The 22,352-nt window shown below is 45.9% G+C and overlaps 1 protein-coding gene across 1 annotated transcript in view; it reads left to right on the plus strand.

Annotated features, from left to right (window-relative positions):
- Oca2 (OCA2 melanosomal transmembrane protein) overlaps positions 1–22,352 on the plus strand; it is a 278,738-nt gene that overhangs the window by 161,602 nt on the left and 94,784 nt on the right. The window contains exons 20-22 of the mRNA XM_087901282.1: positions 55–159; positions 8,177–8,270; positions 13,750–13,843. Coding sequence (XP_087757408.1) covers positions 55–159; positions 8,177–8,270; positions 13,750–13,843 — 293 coding nt within the window. The remainder of the gene's footprint in view (positions 1–54; positions 160–8,176; positions 8,271–13,749; positions 13,844–22,352) is intronic.

Below are 22,352 nucleotides of genomic sequence, written 5' to 3' on the forward strand. Positions count from 1 at the left end.
GGTCGAGAAGTACAGTGGTTAATGAGTAGCATGCTCATTGTCTGCTCCTTCTAGATGGTCCCAGAAGATCAGCGCTTGGCGGCTGCCATCGTGCTAATAGTGTGGGTCTCTGCCTTGGCATCGTCCTTGATCGACAACATCCCATTTACTGCGACAATGGTAAGTTGTGTGTTCCTGGGTGTTTAAGGCCCAACCTTAGCCTGAATTCATTCGGGCTCACCTTTCCTTCCTAAGAAGCAGAGTTTGAAACCAGCTCCTCTGTTGTTCTTACATATGAGGAAAAAAATCGTGAGCTGAGCCCAAGGCAGGTGGACATGGAAGCAAGAGGCAAATGACAGGCTGGAGATCAGCAACTTCAGAGTGGACACATTTTGGGTGACTGTCTGTTTTTGGGAGTCCAGTTGAGGACTGCTACCCCTCTTAGGAAACAAATGTTTGATTTTTTAAAGGGACTTCAAGACACCAAAAGGCTGAGCCGTTGCCTTTATTATCCTCAAATGCAGAAATTCCTTATTCGGAGCAGTCTGCATGGGTTCTGATACTTGACCTGTGCAGGGATTTTTAAGTCTCTATTTGGTTCTAACTTCCAGCCAATACCAAGACCCCCATCCCTGGGACATCTTCTGTGTCACGGATTCTTTGGCTTAGTGTAGGGACTGTGAGCCATGGTGGGGAACCATTTATCTGCAAGGTTTCGTTTCTTCAAAGTAAAACAAACAGAAAGAGCCGAGACAAAGGCAGGAGCATATTCAGACTTCCTCATGTGCACGCGAGCTGCGCTCTGTAGGTGTTTGCATATACAGGCGCGCCATGGTATAGTTAGCTCTCCCCTGGACCCCATCTTGGTTCACCAATCAACTGTGTCTTAATAGAGCAGGTCGTTTTGTAGCTTGACCTTGCACACACTTCATCACAGCTTTTCATGGTTTGCTTAAGAGTTGTGCTAGGCACTGAGGGTTTGCCATTCACGCAGTACATTTCCTTTTTGCCGATTAAGGCACCCATCTTCCCTACAAGTCTCTCTGGTCTGTATCTTGCTCCAATCCTTTATTTTTGGTCTTTTGAGATATTATTTCTTGGGCTGGAGAAATAAACCAGCAGTTAAGAATACTGGCACCCACATGGTGGCTCACAATCATCCATGACTCCAGTCCCCGGGGATCCAGTCCCCTCTTCAGGCCTCTGATGGCCCCAGGAGTGCTCACGGTATAAGACATAGTGAAGACAGAACAGACATGTGCATAAAAATTTTAAAAAAATGCTTCCAATTTCTCTTAAAAACAGAATGCAAATAGGTTTTAAATTTTTTCTTTTCTTTTTTTTTTAAAACTTCTTTATCGAATATTTGGGGGTTTCGCATTATGTACCCCAATTCTGTTCACATCCTGGTTCCCTCCACACCCCCATCCTGTTGCATTCCTCCCTCCCCCCATGAAAGAAAACAAAACAAAGTAAGCAAGCAGGCAAGCAAACAAAAGCAAGAACAACAACACCACCAAAACAACCCAATAAACTAAAACAGAACACAAACCACACCAGAAGCAGAAAGCTCTCTGCTTTTTCTCTCCTGCTTCTCCATCACCTCTTCATCCATCCTGATGGCGTTGGAGACTTCGGTGCGTCATATAGTAGACCTCTTTGTCCATCAGCCTGACTGGCAACTGTCCATTGCAGTTGAACTGGTCTGTTTCAAGGCCTCTGACTTTTGGTACACCTTCCTCACTAGTTTTTTTTTTTTTTAATTTTCATGTAGATAACCTTAGCAGGTAATGACTTTATTCGTAGTGTTATAGTGAGGACCATTTAATTTGTAATGCATATAAAATAGCATTAGTATTCCATCCTGTAGCAGAGCACAGCGGGTTCACCCTTGGGTGAGCTGGGTGAGCACAAAGCCAATATGCACACAAGGCAGCACAAGAATGAGGAAAGGCTTGCTATTTGTGCAAGTAAAACGAGCGCCAGGAAGGCCCCCAAAGCACAGTCTCCTTAAACAAAGGAGACAAAGGGATTTTATTAGGGAAACTCATGCATATTCATGGAGAAACAAAAAGAGTCCTGCCTGGCATAAATGGATAAAAATGTGAATTAATCACAGTAGGTTACTTTCCCAAAGTAGCTCTTTGTTTACATCCTCTCCAATCTACCGTCACTCAGGCACTGCACATGCTTCACTGTGTCCCTGCCTGTCCCTCCTGCTGGGCCTCCCCGGTCCTGAGACACACCATTGTCTCTGTGGCCCTAGGATGACCCTGCTCACCCCACCTGTGCTAGCATCTCCTTGGCCTTTGCTTTGTCGATTTTGCCTCTGGCAGCAGGTCTTTGTCCCTTACCTCTTCCCTTCTCTGCCCTGGTCCCCCTAGACATGCACGATTGCTGAGGGAGACTGGGAAGCCTAGGTTTCTACTTGCAGAGCATGGTGGCAAGTGCCGTGCAAGAGGCTTCCGATCCTGGGGCTTTAGCTTTGCGTGCGGAAGAGGATGCCGTGGTAGTACTCGGCACTCGATGGGTCTAAGTGTGGGGAGGTGGTATTGTAGTAAAGAGACTATGGTTGCTCCATGATTGTTGTCGTGTTTTTTTTTTTTTTTTATGGTGACTAAGAGAGAGAGGGAATAATCCAGAGGCAACTGGAGGAGTTCAGAGTAGCGAAAAAGAGAAGGCAGACTTGACATTCTCTGGAGAAGTGGAAGTGTGGGAGAGAATAGTGGAGACAGTGAGAAAGCAAGCCATAGAGACTAGAGCAGACCAGACAGGCAGGCAGGCAGACAGACAGACAGACAGACAGACACACACACACACACACACACACACACACACACACGAGAGAGAGAGAGAGAGAGAGAGAGAGAGAGAGAGAGAGAGAGAGGACAACACAGGGGATAGAATAACAAGAGAGCAAAAGAATATATAGAGAGGCAGCTTAGAGAGAGCAAGTGAGCGAGAGAGGGCTAGAAGCGCTATCATGGTCTTTGAAAGACCTAGCAGGTACTTGTGATACTCGGGGAGCCTGGAGGCCAGCATGGGCTTTGATGACAGGCACCACAGGTGGCCATCTGTCCTCTCTGCCAGAGGTCAGGGACTCCTTCGGGAAACTGGGAACCAGTTTCACTAGTTCCTGAGGAAGGCTTGTTTTTATTTGACTACCAGAAATCCTTCTATAGTCCAGCTTGAGCTCATTTCTAGACACAGACAGCCTGAGACCTGACTATGGGGTTGCAGAACTCATGTGTGGGCCAGTTAGGTGGGAATTGCCAGCTGCCTGCTCCTGCTTCTGGTTGATTTGTACCTTTGCCCTCAGTTATCAGCTGCCTGGGAATTTTCCATTACTTAATAGAAGATCAGGGCTTGAGAATCTGTCCCCTCCTTCTCCCTTCCTCCGAGTGTCTGCTTCCAACAGAACCTTCCCCTGAACCAGCTGTGGTAAGGCAGAGCCCATGCCCCTGGGTTTCGGGAACTGCTTCCTGGAACTCTCTCTCTCTAGCCTCTCTGTCCAAGCCCAGGTGTGTGAAGCGAGCCCTGTCCTCTCATCCCCAAGAACCCACATTCAGTAGTTTTCCTCACCCATTTGGCTCTGCTCCCCCTGACTGATGGGTGGGCATCAGTTCTCCCTGATTGGGTCTCAGTTCTTCTGTTTGAAGAGCGTCCCTTCTGACCAGAAGCACCTTCGCTCTACACAGCCGTGGAGCCTTCTGCATCCAGGGGAACACATACGGAAATGCAGAAACGATCAAAGGGCTGGCAGACACAGCTGCCTTTTGGAGGACGATCAGTTGGTACAAATGCAGCCACGGAGCTAGAGGCCACTTGGTGCAGCAAAGCTCCTGCAGTCGTTCCCCGAGCACAGTGGTTCTCAACCTTCCTAACGCTGCGAACCCTTAATACAGTTCCTCATGTTGTGGTGACCCCCAGCCATAAGATTATTTCATTGCTACTTCATAATTGCAACTTTGCTACTGTTAGGAATATCAATGTGACTATCTGGTATGGAGTGGTCTTAGGTGACCGCTACGAAAGGGTCATTCAGCGCCAAGGGGGTCACAACAGACAGGTTGAGAACCCCTGTCTTGGGACAGTGGCAGAGTAATTCTGTTATCCCGAGGACACATGAGACGACAGAAACAATCTCAGCCCGCCTTTTCATTGTCTTGGATTTCAGACGGGTACCTCCATTCATCCTGTGACGGCGTACATGTTTGTCAGTGGGATATCTCCTTTTTTCCTGTGGGCTGGAAAGGATGTCCTGCCACTGGGAGGGAGAGGATTCCGAAAATTAACTCATAACTGGTCAGATGCCGCCATGGAAATTCTCTTCATGCCCAAAGGAAAAGCAATCATTCAGTAGATGAATGGAGGCTTCCACGGCGGTTGGATGAGACTTCAGGAATATTCTAATCAGAGCAGTGTAGATGAAGGTGTCCATGTCCCAGGGTTTGAGATGAACTAAGTTTGTTATTAACTATTTTTTTTTTATTTTGAGACAAGGCTTTACTAAGTTGCCCTGGACCTTTAACTCACTATGTAGACCAGGCTAGCCTTGAACACTCAAGTCTACCTATTGAACGCTGGAATTAAAGGTGCTTACCACTGTGCCTCACTACTTTCGCTATTATTTTTTAAAACTGAATTGAAATGTTTCTGACTTTTGTCATTTCTGAGTGTCCCTAGGTCACTGTTGTTATAGACAGCAGCTGGGTCTAACCCTCTGTCTTAAGCCCTTCCTTTCATTGCTTGTTGTAAACTGTGAAATATTAAACAGTACTCAACACTGCTAATATTTAATGCAACGAGAACAGCCCTAGAGTATCTGAAGTGGTCAGTGTGAGGCCCCTGGTCCTCACCATATGCCAGGGTTAATCCCTTGCTTGCTAGCGATGGAGGGAACACCGCATGGTCTTGAGAAATGGAAAACACCGGGGTCTTGGGGTCCAGATATTTCCCTATTTGAGCACACATTTCCATGCCTGGGAATCCCCTTCACACTCACTTGCCTTTTTTTCCTTCTCTTCCTGATGTGAGAGTCCCCTCTGTGTGCTGTGATTACCATTAATGAATAAAGAAATTGCTTTAGACCTATAGCAAGGCAGAACTTAGGTAGGCAGGGAAAGCTGGGCTGACTGCTGGGAGAAAGAAGGGTGGAGTCAGAGAGACACCATGTAGCCCTGCCCGAGTCAGATGCCGGGACTTTACCTGGTAAGCCACAGCCACAGATACACAGACTAATAGAAATAGCTTAAATTATTATAAGAGTTAGCCAATAAGAAGCTAGAGCTAATGGGCCAAGCAGTGATTTAATAGAGTTTCTGTGGGATTATTTCGGGTCTAAGCTAGCCAGGCTGCCGGGAACCAACAAGCAGCCCCCTCCAACATCTTCCAGCCTGCAGTAGGCAAGAGCTTGTGGGAATCTGAGTACAGCCCTGTGACAGCAGAATTCCTGGGGCTCTGCTATGGTGCCCTCACAGCTACACTGGGGACCTGAGGTACAGGGTCAAGGACTGAGAATTCTCAGACAGTCTTCCTCCGTTGATGCCTCTTCTCTTCAAACCCCTTGGCTTGCACAAGAGAAAGTCTGTGACAGCTTCAGGCTTAACATATTACCGTTTCCCCCGGGCTATATGGTGATTTATGCACACAATTTTATAGTTTTTAAAAACTGATTTCTTGGACACATACAGTTGTGTGCATTGCCATTTAGCCCAGTGTGAAAACCATGTTTTGAAGACTCCCTGGTTCTTCAGCATCTTCTTATCCCAGGTTTCTTTCCAGGCCCAGTGAGGAGGTGTTCACGCAGCTGTCGCTGTTGGCTGGAATAACTGGGCTAGGGAAAAACACTCAGGGGTGATAAAGGTCAAAAGTACTTCATACGAGCGTTCGCCTTGTGTTTTACACTTGATGCCATTTTTGCTTTCAGCCTTTTCTTTTCTAAAACGTTCAGAAACAAAATAATATAGAGAGCTGAGCCAGGTCCAGTGGACTGCAATTAGGCTAAATAGCGGAGCAGTTACAGGGATGCATGGCTGTGTTTCTGCAGAGGGAGAATCTGGCATTGAATCCCAATACGCCATTTATGGGAGCTAAATAAGGCCGTCTCTAGAAGAGTAGGGATGCGAGCAGCAAAGACACACTGTCTTCTCCATTAGCTTGGCAATGTGCGTTCCAGGCCCTTCCCCAATGGGTAGGGATCAGTGAGTCCTCTGGCCTTGCAAGGACGTTACAAGGCATATTTCTCTTTGTTCTTTCTCTTCCTTCCTTTCTTCTTCTTCTTCTTCTTCTTCTTCTTCTTCTTCTTCTTCTTCTTCTTCTTCTTCTTCTTCTTCTTCCTTCTTCCTTCTTCCTTCTTCCTCTTCTTCCTCTTCTTCCTCTTCTTCCTCTTCTTCCTCTTCTTCCTCTTCTTCCTCTTCTTCCTCTTCTCCTTCTTCTCCTTCTCCTTCTCCTTCTCCTTCTCCTCCTTCTCCTCCTCCTTTTCTTCTTCCCTTCCTTCCTTCCTTCCTTCCTTCCTTCCTTCCTTCCTTCCTTCCTTCCTTCCTTCCTTGACTCACAGACTGGCAGTCATGTAGCCAGATTTTGGTCCACGCTCTGCAAACCACTGTGTATAATATTTATTTAGGGGACTAAGAATCTGAGACAAGAATAATCAGAGTATATCTCAAACACAGGGCAGCAGACTGTCAGTAAAAAAAACACTCAGGGAGATGATACTTTAAAAACACATCATATATTTCTTACAGAAATGTCACAGACTGACGTGTTTCATTGGTTATAATAATGCAGAATTTTTCCATTATTGAAGAGGGCCACTGGCTATTGGTAGAGCTCTCTGGAAACCGACATTCCTGGTTGTAAAGTCTGTTGCAGATCTTAGCACAAAAGCTGTAGCTTCAGGATGACTGGGGAGAGCAGTGGTGAGAGGCAGCCTTCCCAGGGTACAGCTTCTGAGCAGAGACTGTTTTCATGATTTGGTTGTAAAACCCACTATTACTGTGTCTTCTCATGCCCCACCTCCATGGTTTGTCTGGTTTTTTTTACATTTCTCTTGTGTATGTGTGTGAGGTATAACAAGTGTGTGTGTGTGTGTGTGTGTGAGGTGTAACAGTGGTGTGTGTGTGTGTGTGAGGTAAAACAGGTGTGTGTGTGTGTGTGTGTGTGGTGTAACAGTGGTGTGTGTGTGTGTGTCTGTGGTGTAACAGTGGTGTGTGTGTGTGTGGTGTAACAGTGGTGTGTGTGTGTGTCTGTCTATGTATGTGTGTGTGTATGTGTGTATGTATGTGTGTGTATGTGTGTCTGCCTATGTGTGTGTATGTGTGTGTGTGTGTGTGTGTGGTGTAACAGGTGTGTGTGTATGTGTGTGTATCTGTGTGTGTGTGGACGGAGACCAACTTGCAGGAGCCAGTTCCCACCTAACATGTGGTTCTGGGAGTTGAACTTGGGTCAAGGTTTGGCAACAAGTACTCTCTCCCTCTGAGCCACCTCACTGGCCTGCATCTGTTGGCTGCTGAGAGCAGACACACTCGAAGAGTGACTTAATGTAGACTGTGATGACGTCTCAGAAAGAGCGTGACACCAGCAGGGTTGTGCGAACACTGGATTCATGGTTCTTAGGCACCACATGAAACATGACATGGCTTCATCCATAGTGACCCATGGCAGCAGCCTGGGCAGCTTCCAATGAGGAAACCTGGCTCTTCGCCTTGGACCAGACATAGGCAGATGGGCACACACCCAAGGTTTCGTGCATGTCAAAATTTGCTTTGACTTCTTTCCATGCATCTGGTGCTCCTTTTAGAAAAAAAATTATATATATATAAAACAATATATTAACAGTTTGGCTATTAAAAATTCTGTGAGGGTCAGTGAGATAGCCTAGTGGGTAAAGGCATTTGCCATCCAAGAATATAAGCCAGAGAACTTAAGTTTGATTCCCAGAAGCCACGTGAAGTTGGAAGGAAAGAACTGACTCCATTCCACAAGGTTGGCCTTCCACATTTGTGCTGTGATACTGCCACCCCACCATTCACACATGCTTGCACTTGTACACACACACAAACAACAATAACAATTGACGATAATGATACCTTAATAATCACAATAGCAAAACAAGGCCCCTCGTGTTCTGCAAGTCTGGGTGTGTAGCTCTCATGGTTTCTATGATACGTGGCTGCAATGTTCTTTTCTTCCATAGATCCCTGTGCTTCTGAACCTGAGCCAAGACCCTGACATTCGTTTGCCGACACTGCCGCTCATGTATGCCCTGGCCCTCGGTGCCTGCCTGGGAGGTAAGGGGTGCTGGCTGCATTGTGAGGAACCACACTGGCACCATGGGGGCGGACAGAGAAAGAGCTGGTAGCTAGCAAATCAAAAGTGAATTCCGGAGAAGCCTCATGATTTCCTGATTTCAAAATCTGGACAACCAGAACTCCTCCTTTCCTCTGTGAAGCCAGTCAGTGTTTGCCATGTCCTGGCACGACTTGGGTCCTGGAACCCTAATTAGGAGCATCAATCAGATGGTCTGGATTCTCAGATAAAGAGGTTTTAGTACTGGGGAAACTCAGAGCGTATTATATACAGTTGGACAGGGAGGCGGGGTTATTTCATACATTTGATTGAGGAGGCGGGGTTAGCTAATATGGGTAGGAGCAGTCTCTGTAGGGGAACAGTCTTTGGGACATAAACATCGAGGGGGAGAAAGCTACGGTGGACATTTTCCTTACACACGGTTCTCATTCACGTTCAGATCAGAGGAAGGCTTCGCCTCCCTTAAGTCCCTCCCAGGGGAAGGCTTTATCATGGCACATGTCTGGGGGCGTTGATGCCCATGTCAGCTACAGATCCATTCAGGATTTCACTTGCTCTCTACAACTTCTCACCATGCAGGGCCCGTGGTCTGATGACGGTCACTGCTGATAGAGTTCAAAGCTAGCTAGCATGCTCCCACTCTGTGCGTCCAGACAGCACAGTATCCAATCAGAAGAATCTGCAGCGGACGGTCTTTCTCTCTGGGCTCCACTGCCTAGAAGCATTGCATAGGTGAGCAGGGACTCCACCTAAGAGGAGTCTGCAGTGGTCTTTCTCTCTGGGCTCCACTGCTTAGAAGCATTGCGTGCGTGAACAGGGACTCCATGGAAGAGGAGAAGGGAAGATGAGAAGCCAGGCGCAAGCACTGGTGCTGATGTCTGAGGAAACAGTGTGAGGTAAAGGTTGTCAGGTGGAACTGACCGCTGGGTAACACATGAGGACTCCAGCGGTAGCTGTCTAGAGCCACGTCAATCTAGAGTTCTCGTATTCGGACAGCTTAATCGCCTGGGGAACACAGGTGGATTATAGAGACTCTTAGATAAATAGAGCAGATATATATTGAACATTCTTTGTTGCCTCCAGACATGTCCAGATAATCCAGCTTTCTGTGTTCTTTGATTTCTCAGACTATCAAATTGATAGTGTTCTGGTTCATTTATCTGCTTATTTGTGAGGTGGGATTAACATCAGCTAGTGAGGCATCTAAGACTTCAGGAGACAGCTGATTTATCTAATGCATTGGCTGAGACGGAATCCTACAAAAGGGCAGAATAATTAAAATTTTCCCACCAGAGAAACAGCTCCAGAAAGCAACAACCGAGTTTCTTTCATAGACACATTTAACACCAGCAATGGAAACAAGATCCAAGAACACTTGCGAATTCAGCCCTTAAATGGGATTTTAAAAGATTCAATAAAATGCAAACATATGAATTACCTGCTATAATAGCCTGGCATTGTTCTCTAGGGTGGGGAGCCAGGCACTCAGCCTAAGATTATAACACAATGAGTGTGTTCTCACACGGTGGGAGACCCGGAGCACATGCAGAACGCCAGGGAGAGACTACAGTCAGGGAAGAGAGCAGTTAGAAAAGGTGACCCAAGGGAAGGGGTTGGAACAGGAGACCTCCTGGGCTAGTTCCTGATGGGTAAACTTGGAGGGGGCCTCCAGGAGAGACACTAACACGGGCTAATATAGACGAAGATGCTAATGTAGCTAGAGACTGAGCACCTCTGGGAAGCAGGCATTCGTTACTGAACTGTAAGCTTTTAAGCCCCGAGAACTTTTAGACAGAGTTGTTGGAAGGTGCTCATTCCTGGTGCACTGAACACTTAATGTGCCGGGTGTTAAGTGTACACCAACTCTGCTCACTGATGGGATTTATGATTTAAAATACCTAACATAAAAGGTGCCTTCTGAGCCAAGTTGAAGGGTCACCAGATACATTTTCAACACACTTTTGTGATGTCATTCACACCCATAGCTCTTTCCACCGCTTTAAACTAAAACTCCAAAAGGAAGCAGTAGCTTCATTAGCCCCGGGTTTAACAATTTTGATGGACGCTTTCAGTGGAAGCTTTTGATTGGCTTTGGAAATAAATGTATTGCTCTGTGAACTGGGGAACACAGACCAGGCAGTTGGAACTAAAACATATTTTACTTGTCTGACTACCGTGGCTGCTTTTTCTGTGACTGTGATAAAGAACTCCGACAAGGGCAACTTATTGGAAGAAGTATTTATTCTTGCTCACAGTTCAAGGTACAATCATCAGTCATGGTGGGGAATCAGGGTAATGGGAACTGGCAGTGTCTGCTGGCTGGTTTTATGTCAACTAGACATAAGCTAAGGTCATCAGTGAGCACAGAGCTTGAGAAAATGCCTCTGTAAGATCAGGCAGCAGGCAAGCCTGTAGGTCATTTTCTTAATTAGTGATTAATGCAGAAGGGCCCAGCTCATTGTGGGTGGTATCGCCTCTGGGCTGGTGGTCCTGGGTTTTCTAAAAAAGCAGGCTGAGCAAGCCATGGCGAGCAAGCCAGGAAGCAGCATTCCTCCATGGCTTCTGCATCAGATCCTGCCTCCAGGTTCCTGTCCTGTTTGAGTTCCTGCCTCAACTTCCTTCAGGATGGAAGTGTCAAGACAAATAAACCATTTTTCCCCCAACTAGTTTTTGATCATGGTGCTCATCACAGCAATAGAAACCGTATGACACAGCACCTGGTCAGGTTCCATTGGTGGTCAGGAGGCAAAGAACCATGAGCTCTGCTCAGCTCTCCTTTCCACGTACATAGCCCAGGATCCCAACCAGGGTACGGTGATATCCATAGTGGGTGGTTTTGTTCTTTAAAAAATAATGACGTGGTGTGCCCCCCTGAGCGGCCTGCGAGCCAGGCAGAGGCTGCCACCAGAGCGGTGCAGATTCCCCGCAGTGAGCGGCAGAGCTGGCGGGAGTGCATCCTGGACAGGCTGGTACCAGCCATGCGGCCGGGAGAGTCAGGCAGGTGGGTGACCAGGTGGCGGATAAAAGGCTTACAGGACATAGTAAATAGACATAAGGCTAAACATAAAGGTAAACATTTATTACTTAAAGAAGAGACAGAGAGGCAGAGATACAGAGAGACATGGAGACAGACATAGAGGAGACACGTGTGCACATGCCAAGAAAGGGAACAGAAGGAAGGTTCAGATGGCAACGAAAGGTCAGAAGTGGCTGGGAGTGGGCGTGGCTTGCCCTTAAAGGGACCAGACCAAAAGAATAACAGGTGGGTCTTCCTTCCTTAATTAAAAGTCAGCATAATCTCCCCCTACACATCTAGAGGCATATCAACACAGGTGGGTTTTGGTTCTGGAAGGTTGACAATTAAAACTAATGATCACATTTGGCAAGAAGGCAGTCTCATTTGTTAGGCCTCTGGGCCCAAAATGGGACCAGACAGACAGACAGAAAGGTGATAGTGTGGATACATCTGAGAATAACACCTAGGAAGGTGGTCTGAGCCAGCAAAACAATGACTTGTACATTGCTACTTGGTCCAGACCCTTCGGATGCTCTGTGTCTTCCCATGGGAACCCGAGACATCCTTAAGCTCTGTTCTTTAATGTTGCTCTAAAGTCAGAAGCCTTGATTCAAGTTCAGGGCTTGTCACCTGTCACCAGACACCATGGCTAGCTTTTCGGTCTCCCTGTCAGTGCTTCTTTCGTGAGGACACCAGAGCCATTGCATCTCTCTGTTTTGAAGTTTCCGGTTTTCAGAAGCATAATGTCCTCCTGCTCTCCCACTGCTGTGGCTCCAGAGAAGGGTTATCTGCTCACTAACCCTCAGGGTTAGCTTTCCCTCTACTGTCAGACCTGAGCTAAGCTGGTGGGGCCTCGGCTGTGCACTTGAATACCAATGGCTCCAATTAGGCAGAAAGATGAGACTCTTGGGCTTGGCTGTGTAAGACTTTCTGGAATGAATCACTATGTGTCAGGGAGGAGAATGGGTGGGAAGAATGATCTGATGGGATTGCCTTGGTGGTTTGCTCCACCCGGACTGTGAGGGCTGGCGTAAGAGCCCGTGTGCACAGCATGGCCTTTCCCACCATTTGCACAAAGAAAGCTTACTCAAGGAAATGTTTTTTTATTATTATTAATTTATAAAAATGTCCACTTCCTCCCCTCCTCCCCATACCCTCCCACTCCCCCCACTCCCTCTCCTCCTCCCTCTCCAGTCCTAAGAGCAGTCAGGGTTTCCTACCCTGTGGGAAGTTCAAGATCCTCCCCCCTCCCTCCAGATCTAGGAAGGTGAGCCTCCAAACAGACTAGGATCCCAAAAAGCCAGTACATGCAGACGAAACAAGTTCCAGTGCCATTATTAATGGCTTCTCAGAGAGCCTCCCTGTCAGCCACATTCAGGGAATCCGGTTTGATCACATGCTCATTCAGTCCCAGTCCAGCCGGCCTTAGTGAGCTCTCATTAGATCAGTCCCCTTGTATCAGTGGGTGCATGCACCCCTCGCGGTCCTGACTTCCTTGTTCATGTTCTCCCTCCTTCTGCTCCTCATTTGGACCTTGGGAGCTCAGTCCAGTACTCCAGTGTGGGTCTCTGTCATAATCTCCATCTATCGTCCAATGAAGGTTCCCTGTAATCCTGACTTCCATGCTCATGTTCTCCCTCCTTCTGCTCCTCATTTGGTCCTAGCGAGCTAAGTCCAGTGCGCCAATGTGGAACTCTGTCTCTAACTCCATCCATTGCCAGATGAAGGTTCCCTCCATTGTATCTTCTGCTACAGGATCAGTGCCCCTTGCTGGTCAGAAATCTCTTTGACTGCAGTCCTACCTTGCTGCAGGCAGGCTATTAAAACAAAGGAACTCCCTCCTGCCTGGTTGCACTCACTGCCCTGTCCCGGTGCCCACACAGGTTGGGCTGGGGGATTTTAGGCCCCGAAAAAGGGAGGGAGGAAGGGAAGGGGTTCCTGGCTGAAAGCGGGGATGTGATAGGATGAGAGAGGGCTGAGCTGGGGGAAGCCGCCCCTACCGAATAACCTCAAGGAAATGTTTACATGAAGAAAATGCATATCAATGAGCAAAATTGGGTTATGCAAAAGTTTCACCTGATGTTACCAACCCTTTTCATCTCCTGAAAGAATTACTTAGCAGATGTCTGAGCCTAGAGTCCAGAGGTTCCTGGCCGAGGTCTTGTTACATTGTTTAAAAAAAGAACACACATATATTGCCACCCATGGTTGTTTGCTTTGCTTGCGTTTTCTCTAAAGGATGCATATTACCTGATTCTAACTGGGACCTTTTCAAAGAGATAACTCACTATCTGGTTGGCAGTGTGTTTGTGTTTTCAGACGTTCCGAAGCATTGACTTTGATGGTGATTGTCATCGTGACACCACAGCCTTTGAACAGAAGAGCAAAGATCAGCTTCTACGATGAGCTTGGCTGTTACTTTATTTTCTGATTTCTGATTCCAGGTAACGGGACCCTGATTGGAGCATCTGCCAACGTTGTTTGTGCAGGGATTGCAGAGCAGCATGGGTATGGATTCTCTTTCATGGACTTTTTCAGGTACTTTGTCATTTAAGATGTCTCTTCAATAATACCATGTTCTTAAACTAATTTAATTAAAAAAGTGCACCAATGCATGCTGCAAACCACTTGGATATTCATGATTTGGTGATTAAAGACTTTGGTGCGATGAGACCAGCTCAGAATAAGGCACATTGGTTACTAAGATTAGCTTCATCATAATCCGAATGATTTGGGTGGAATCGATGGCTAAGAAAGGGTTGTAAGCTTGCTGGACTCTTCTTGATTTTACTCTTTGAAAGCTTGGTGGGAACAGATCATTAAGGTGCCGAGTGCATTAGAGAAAAGATGCTAGCAAGGTCCCGGAAATAGCACTGGAAACTAGGACCGTGCTAATCACACTGGAGGCAGTGGATGCTCCGTGTGTGAGCACTCCATGGGAGGACTGCACGGAGATGGACTCGGTGTTGTCAGGAATGCAGCTGATATCTACCAAAGAAAACCTGTCCCTGGGGGGCTAGGTTCTTCTCTGCACTTGGTGGCCTGTATGCCTCTGTTTCCATGGCTCGTGTGTACTTTTCAAGCAGAGAAAGGAGAGGAATGGAAACCAATGGCCCGTATGAAATAGTCCTGTTGAAATGACCTGTATTTGGTGTTGAGTCATAAAACTGCAGCTTGGTATATGCACAGGTACAGACTTCTGCCCAACCCTCATGTGAGGAATTCTAACATGTGTTACCGAGAGATAAACAGACTATGGCTCTCGGAGACAGTCATCCCTACCCCAGAAGCTTGTTCCTCTGCAAGGTAATTCTTGCCCAGGTCTGAGCCTGCGCAAGAGCCCTGGCTGTCAAAGCTCCTTGCGGACTAAAAGTGGTGTCTTAGTCTATGTAATATGCAGGACTCCCTGGAGGACCAGATAAGCTTACAGAATGGGTACGGTAGCAGGGAAACAATGGTTAACTCAGAGTGGAGAGTCTCTGAACCCAGTGGTTTTTCTGCCCGTGAGATGGATGTGAGCCTCTGAAGTTCCAGTCTGGCACTGAAGGCCTAGAAGATTCCTGGAGAGTCAATGGTATCCAATTCATACTGGAAGGCAACAGGAGCGGGACTCTGATGTCTGCAGTGACTAGCGAGTTGTGCTTGCTTAGGAAGAAGTGAAGGCCGGCAACTTCTTTTCCTTAGGCTCCTTTATATGTGAACTAGGGATCAAGCCACTTCACGGGTCATCCACACTTCAGGTAATCCCTCTTTGGAAATGCCCTCACAGGCGTATCCTAAGCTGTTACTCTTATGCAATTCTAAATCCTGTCAAGCTAGTGATATTCAACCACATCTCCTTAAGTCCTCTAAATTATGATAATGACAGCGTTGTAACAACTCCTAAGACGATATGGGTATCCCTGATACAATGGGGAATTCACTAATTCTTTCCATAGAATATGTGACATCTTTTGAGGAATACTTATTCTTTGCATATCCTGTAAGTTAAATATGATTATATAGATTTAACAATACTGAAGTACTGATAGTTGATGTTATGTTATATGGTAAAAGAATAGAAGGGGAAAAACATGGATATTTACTTAATATGCTAATATATATACACAAACATACTCCTCTTTAAACTTTACCTTATTTTATGTGTGTGTGTTGCCTGTGTATTTTTATGTGCCGCACAAGTGTATCTAGTACTTAAGGACATCAACATAGGACATTGGATCTTTTGAGACCGGGGTTAAAGATAGTGGTGAGTGTTGGGAATTGATCCTGGGTCCTCTGCAAAATAAGTACCCTTAACCACTAAGCCATCTTTCCATCCCTACAAACACATTCTTAACAAAACAGAAAAAACACATTCATAGCATTTATGTTCCTTTATCGTACTGTTCGGATCGGGTTGTATTTCCCATTGAACTTAACCACAAGGCTCAGTCGTCCTCAGTGATGCCCTATAAATTGCTTGTACTCCCTATATAATCTTACCTCTGTTGTGTGGTAGAAGTCCAGTTGCCCACAGGTCAGCTGCATCAATCACACCTGTTATTACTGTGACTCCTACTTTTTCTTGTTGACTCAAGGACGTGAAAAATTCAAAGTAACCACGGGGAAGTCTCAACGTTCAATTTAGTGGAGATAATATCATACTCCTTCTAGGAACCGTGTGTTCTAGGCCAGCAGAGGGAAAGGCTGTTGGAATAAGAAATAATGGTTGTGCTAGGGTGTGACTTTATTCCCGACTGTCTCATCACACACGACCCAGGCAGTTCAAGTTTAAAACTCTCCTTAATATTTAATTTCCAACACTTCTAAAGTCTAAAGTTTCTTCTGGGATTAAAAAAGAAACATTTAGTTAAGAGCCTGTGTAAAACACAAAAGTAAGTTGTGTACTTTTGGTATATAACAGCACAGAATAAATAACCTGATTCTCAAATGATAACAAGGAAAGACAGACCCTTCCTAGAAACAGCCCCAGGCCTGGCATCTAGAACTCCAGATGGCATGATTCATGCTCTGCCTGCTTTGCTGAGCTTGGCCCCTTCAGCTCTGTTCATGTGGTTTGTCTCTTGGGTCAGGCAATTGATGGCCTTGGGCTTTGCTTTGTAAATGCCACACATTTCTGGAATCTCTGATCCCTTGGTGTCGTGGCTGAAACTTAGGCTTCAAGTTGATCATGCCTTCGTTCAGGGAACTCACCCTGTCTGATGTTCCCCTAACTCACAGCCTTCTGAAGTCTTGGGCAAGAGCTTTCATAACCCATACCCTTCGCTCATGTAGGTCTACAAAGTCAGCTCAGTGTAGGTGACGATTTCAAGTTCTGTTGCTGCTAGTGGCGGCCTCTTCCTATCAGAGCTCTCGTGGTCATGAGCGCGGAGGCAGCTGAACCTGGATCAAAAATTTTCTGGGAAGTTGTTCGTGAGTAGGGAGCCTCTCGGTAGCATTCTCAGCTCAGGCCCCTTTCCAACAAATTTGCCCTGCGGCCTTTGATGGGCCCCTGCCATTAGGACACTCTGTTGTCAGCCTTGGGTCACCCGCGAAAAGTGGTAATCTTTTTGACATTGTAGCTCTTTGTCAGAACCTGTTTTGTTGGAAACTTTAAACTTATTTAAGGTTCTTTAATTACCAAACTGTATTTTCTCTCTATTTTTTTTTTGCTCTACTTTTCTGTTAATTGTAAAGCTGGCTAAGTCACCGCAGCCCCCAAGGTTATCCTGTCTTGAAATTTCCTCTAGCAGGCAAATCAGTTCATTGCTTTGAAATTTGGCTTCATTAGAAATTTCAACAAGTGGGAAAAACGCCGTCAGATGCTCCGCTACGATGTCACACGAGGGACTTGCAGCGTGATTTCCGTCAGAGTCCTTTTCCCCCCCAAAATCTCACTAACACTGCTATCAGTATCTGTATTGCTACCAGCATTCTCCTGTGGTCCCAGCAGAACGATCCAGGAAAATCTGCTGACAGCAGTCTGGAACATCTCTGGGTCACAGCTCCAAGGTCGGGAACATCTCTAGGTCACAGCTCCAAGGTCGGGAACATCTCTAGGTCACAGCTCACACATTTTCCCACACGCAAGCCACCCCAAACAACAAACTCCATATCTAGTTTATTAGATTAATGTACACACGAGGCCTTGGTTTTCTAGCCACGTCCACCTGCACACCGGAGAGGCACAGCACACACTGGTTACTCGGCTCATGAAGCTGAATCGTTCATTCCATCCAATCCAATGCTGAAAGCCTGCACGTTCCCTGAGAGCCACCGTGCTTAGTCCGCATCTGAAGATGGATGTCTGCAGAGGATCACAGCATCAGTGACAGACACAGCTGCCCAGAAAGACGTGAGGGCAGGTGCGTAGGCACTGCTTCTCAAAACCTCTTTACATACTCAGGGTTTGGAAGGTTTTGTCCACTGTGAGGTCAATTTTCCTTCCTCAGTTTATCTTGTCTGGAAATGTGCTTATGGACATACCTAGAGGTGTATTTTCTACGTCATTCTAGCAGTCAAAACCAACTGTATTTTCTGTTGCTGTATCACAATGTACAAGACTGGGTAACATGCAAAAAATCGAGGTTTGTTTAGCTCAGAATTCTGGAGACTGAATAGCTAAAACATCGGCCATTGGATCTGCTTGGCATCTGGTGAAAGGCCTGCTTGCTACATAATAACATGGAAAAGGGCATCACAAGATGAGACAGGGCAAGTGTGCTGGAGAGCATTTATTTTTCTTTCATAACAAAGCCATTCCCTCAATAATACATCCATTTATTAATGCACGAGGTCATTCCACTTAGGAGAGAGGACTCCAGATGGCTCAGTCACCTCCCAGTGGCACGAGATCATTCCATTTAATGACTCAGTCGCCTCCCGGTGATGTCACCTCCAAACATTTAACATATGAATTTGGAGATTTAAATTTCCACCAATGAAAATTTGAGGGACATAGTCCAAAATAGTAAGTTGTCCTCGTATAAAAAAGAATGATAACTTTGGAGAGATTATATTATATTAGACATTTCACCAGTTTATGAGAAACTAGCAAGACTGTAAATTTTTCCAAAGCATTAACTTGAATGACACTTGTGGGAGTCTGAGATACGGGAAAGAGACATCGAGCGGGTGCTCAAACCAGCATAGGTGCTAACTGTACGTCTTCCCACTGGACTCTGGGCACATAGCTGATCCCTCAAGCGGGCACTCAAACCAGCGTAGGCGCTAACTGTACATCTTCCCACTGGACTCTGGGCACATAGCTGATCCCTCAAGCGGGCACTCAAACCAGCATAGGTGCTAACTGTACATCTTCCCCCTGGAAGGAAGAGGTACAGTGCAAAATTTAATGCTTGGCCAATTCATTTCTGTTCAGATGTGCATCTGCCTCTGCTAAAAATGCATAGTATTCCTAAATATGAATAATTGTTTCAATACAAGCCCTAGCAGTGGTCTCAGCAGGATGGTTCACTTCATGCTACTAACTTCTCATCTCCATCATCAAGGCCAGGGAGAATCCAGGCCCAGAGCACAGACAAGAACGGGTACACAGACGAGCACTGTCATGGACAACGGTGGCGGACAGAGATCTGGACTTGACAAACCAGCTGTCCCTCATGTCTGGGCTCTTAATTTCTGAAGAGCTAGAAGGCTGTCCCCTACATGTTCTTCATTGGTCATCCAAGCACAGGACTCACTGGCCTCCCTGCCTCCTTTCTACCTTCAGAGAGCAGGAAGTCCTCATGGAGATTTTGAGACACTGGTTTGGTCTCTCAGGGATGGAGGACAGGCCTGTGTCTCTTGGGACATGTGAAGTGCCTAGAGTTCAGTATCAGTAGGTGGTACGTGTGCTAGTCACCACTGTGGGTGCTAGGAAAAGGTGTTACATTCTCTGGAAATGGAGTTACGGGGTTCTAACCCATAGGTGGGTGCTGAGTATCAAACTCACGTTATTTGCAAGAGTAACAGGTGCTCTTAACCACTGAGCCATCTCCAGCCCTTGACTTCCCTCCAGTTCTCTTCCATATCTTAAATTCTGCAGAGGAATTGTAGATGTCCTTTGGTTTCTTATTGTCACCTATGTGATCACTAGTGAGACTATTTTCTCTTTAGGTCTTCTCCATCTACCTGCTGATTGATTAATTTCTGCTTTCTAGACAGAGAACCTGTATGAATTACTCTTCCTTAGTGGTGGTCTTTCTGGCTATGTGTTGCTTTTATTGGCTAATGAATAAATCTGTTTTGGCCAGTGGCTTAGCAGAAGAGAGCTAGGTGAGGGTACTAAACTGAATGCTGGGAGAAAGAAGACAGAGTTAGAGAGAAGCCATGTAGCCCCGCCAGAGACAGATGCCAGATGGAACCTTGTCAGATGGAACCTTGCTGGTAAGCTACAGCCATGTGGCAATACACAGATTAATAGAAATGGGTTAATTTAAGATATAAGAGTAAGACAGAGGGGGCTGGAGAGATGGCTCAGAGGTTAAGAGCTTTGCCTGCTCTTCCAAAGGTCCTGAGTTCAATTCCCAGCAACCACATGGTGGCTCACAACCATCTGTAAGGGGGTCTGGTGCCCTCTTCTGGCCTGCAGCATACACAAAACCAGAATATTGTATACATAATAAATAAATAAATATTTTTTTAAAAAAGAGTAAGACAGAAAAATATGCTTAAGCTATTGGCCAAACAGTACTGCAAATAATAGAGCTTCTGTGTGATTATTTAGTGGTCTGGGCAGCTGGGAACAAAGAAGCGGCCTCTGCCTACACCTTGGTTGTTCCTATTTGTTTGAGATCTTCCATTAATACTACTGCATGTTTAGCACTGGCTCATTTCCCCCCCGCCCCCAGGACTGCCTAGTATCTTGATGGTTGAAGTTAATACATATTTATAAAGTAACTTTGTTTGTTTATTATTTTATGTATATGGATGTATGCTTGTAAACCACATGAGTACCTGATGCCCATGGACGCTGAAGAGCACATTGGGTCTCCTGGAACTGGAGATACAGATGGTCATGAGTCTTCGTATAGGTGCTAGGAGCTGAGCCCAGGTCTCCTGGAAGAGTCGCCAGTGCTCTTAACTGGCAAACCATCTTTCTAGGCCAATGGATGAGGTTAATATTGAGCAGCTCCTCTATAGAGTTTTCAATGAGTTCCTGTGGACTTACGGCAGATGTTAGATATCCTTACTACATGACGGGGCTGGCTTCTGCTCGGGTATCTGAAGACACTACTTCATCACCTCTTTCTTCATGTGCTCTTCAGTTTGTTTTCCTGTTTCTCTGATAAAAGTCCCTGATGAAAGCATCTTAAGGGAGAAAGAATTTATTTCCACTCACTGCTCAAGGACACAGTCTCTCATCAGGGAAATCCTTATCAAGGGAGCTTGGGGCAGCCGAACGCAGCATGCAGTGGGTGGGGGCAGAGAGTGATGGTCATTGCTCAGTGTCTTCCTCTTTTTCTTTATGACAGATCCACACATTTCTCTAATGAATCTCCATTGTTTCCACCTTCATTCTCCTGTCTCTTCCTTCCCCTCTCCTATTAAAACCCTTCTTCCCAACATGTCCATCTACTACTTTCATGTATTCGTTTTGTGTGTGACTCATGGAGTTTAATTTGAATATTTTGCCCAAGCTAGGGCACTCACCAGAGCTTAATGTACCAGTAGTGATATCACCAAAGAAAATGGCACCCCTTCCCTAACAATCTTTAACTGCCAGTCGCCCCTCAAGGAGGATGGGGCCTCATGGGCTGCTACCCATCTATGAAGAAATGTCGGTGGGCCTCACACATGCATGCTGTATGCAGACAACCCAGCTTTGGTGGCTTCATGAAGTGTGACAGTCATGTCACACCCAGATGTCTTTTTGCTGCATGCTTTTCTGTCCTAGTCTCTTACAAGCATTCCATTCCCCCATCCATCATTTCCTTGAGCTGTGTGTGTGTATGTGTGTGCATGCACACAAGTGTGTGTGTGTGTGTGTGTGTGTGTGTGTGTGTGTGTGTGTGTGTGAAGAGTCATCTTACCCCTTTTCTCTTTTCTTGAATAGTTCGGGATCCCTGCCCTGGAAATGATTCTCTCCACAGGTGATGGTCTTCCCGTCTCAATTAACCTGATCAAAATAATTCATCACAGGCTGCCCAGAGCCCAGCCTTTACCTGGATGTTGCCTCACCTCCACAGGTGAGGCTGTCCCTAGGTGATTCTAGATTCTGTCCTGTTGACAATGAACACCAACCAACTCACATTTCTGAGAAGTCTGCTGGGCATGAATTCTGTGACATTGGTAAGTTTCTTGTTCATTTTGCTGCAGGCCTGGAGAATGTAAAAATTTGTCTTTGGCCTCTCAGTTTTATTAGAATGTCCTCTGGTGTCCCGTGGGCTTTGTACCCTGTAGGATTTGGTCTCCTTTCAGTTTCATAAAGTTTTCTAGGCTTGCAGATTTAAAAATGTGTTATATTCCTTGGTTTCTAGCTCTCTTTATGTAGAGTCTTGCTGTCTCCTAGTTAATTTAATTTTCATAAAAATATGAGAATGTTTACTTTGTTACTCCGGCATTCTTTATTACATTTTCACTTGACTCTATTCTTTCTGTAGCATCTTTGATTTTAATCTTCATTTCTAGCATAATTGGCTCTTTACTTAGAATTCTCACTTTGTATGTTTGTCTGTTTCTGTTCTTAGTGTTTAAGGTTTGATTCAAGTTACTTTTTCAACACCCTCAGCACCCTGTGCTTTTGAGGATATATCATTTCTGTAGAGTACATTAATTTACATTTGGCTCTTGGGAAACCTCTGTGTGGGGCTTTGTGTTTCGATTTTTACAGTCTCTTTGAGTTTGGATTCTTGTGCTTCGTGGACAGGCTACCAGCTGGAGTCAGGTCCACCATTCACGTTCATCAGCAGCCTTTGGCCTTCTCCGTAGACTGCAGTTTCTGTCTTCTGAGTTTATTTCTTTTTTGCTTTGAGAGGTACCTAATCTACTAATGTTTTGTTTCTTTCATCTTACAGTGTTTTCCATTTTCTTCCCTTATTGTTTTCCCTGTTGTGAGCCCCAC

This window comes from Myodes glareolus, chromosome 24, assembly GCF_982192425.1.
Source record: "Myodes glareolus chromosome 24, mMyoGla1.1, whole genome shotgun sequence".
NCBI classification, from domain to species: domain Eukaryota; kingdom Metazoa; phylum Chordata; class Mammalia; order Rodentia; family Cricetidae; genus Myodes; species Myodes glareolus.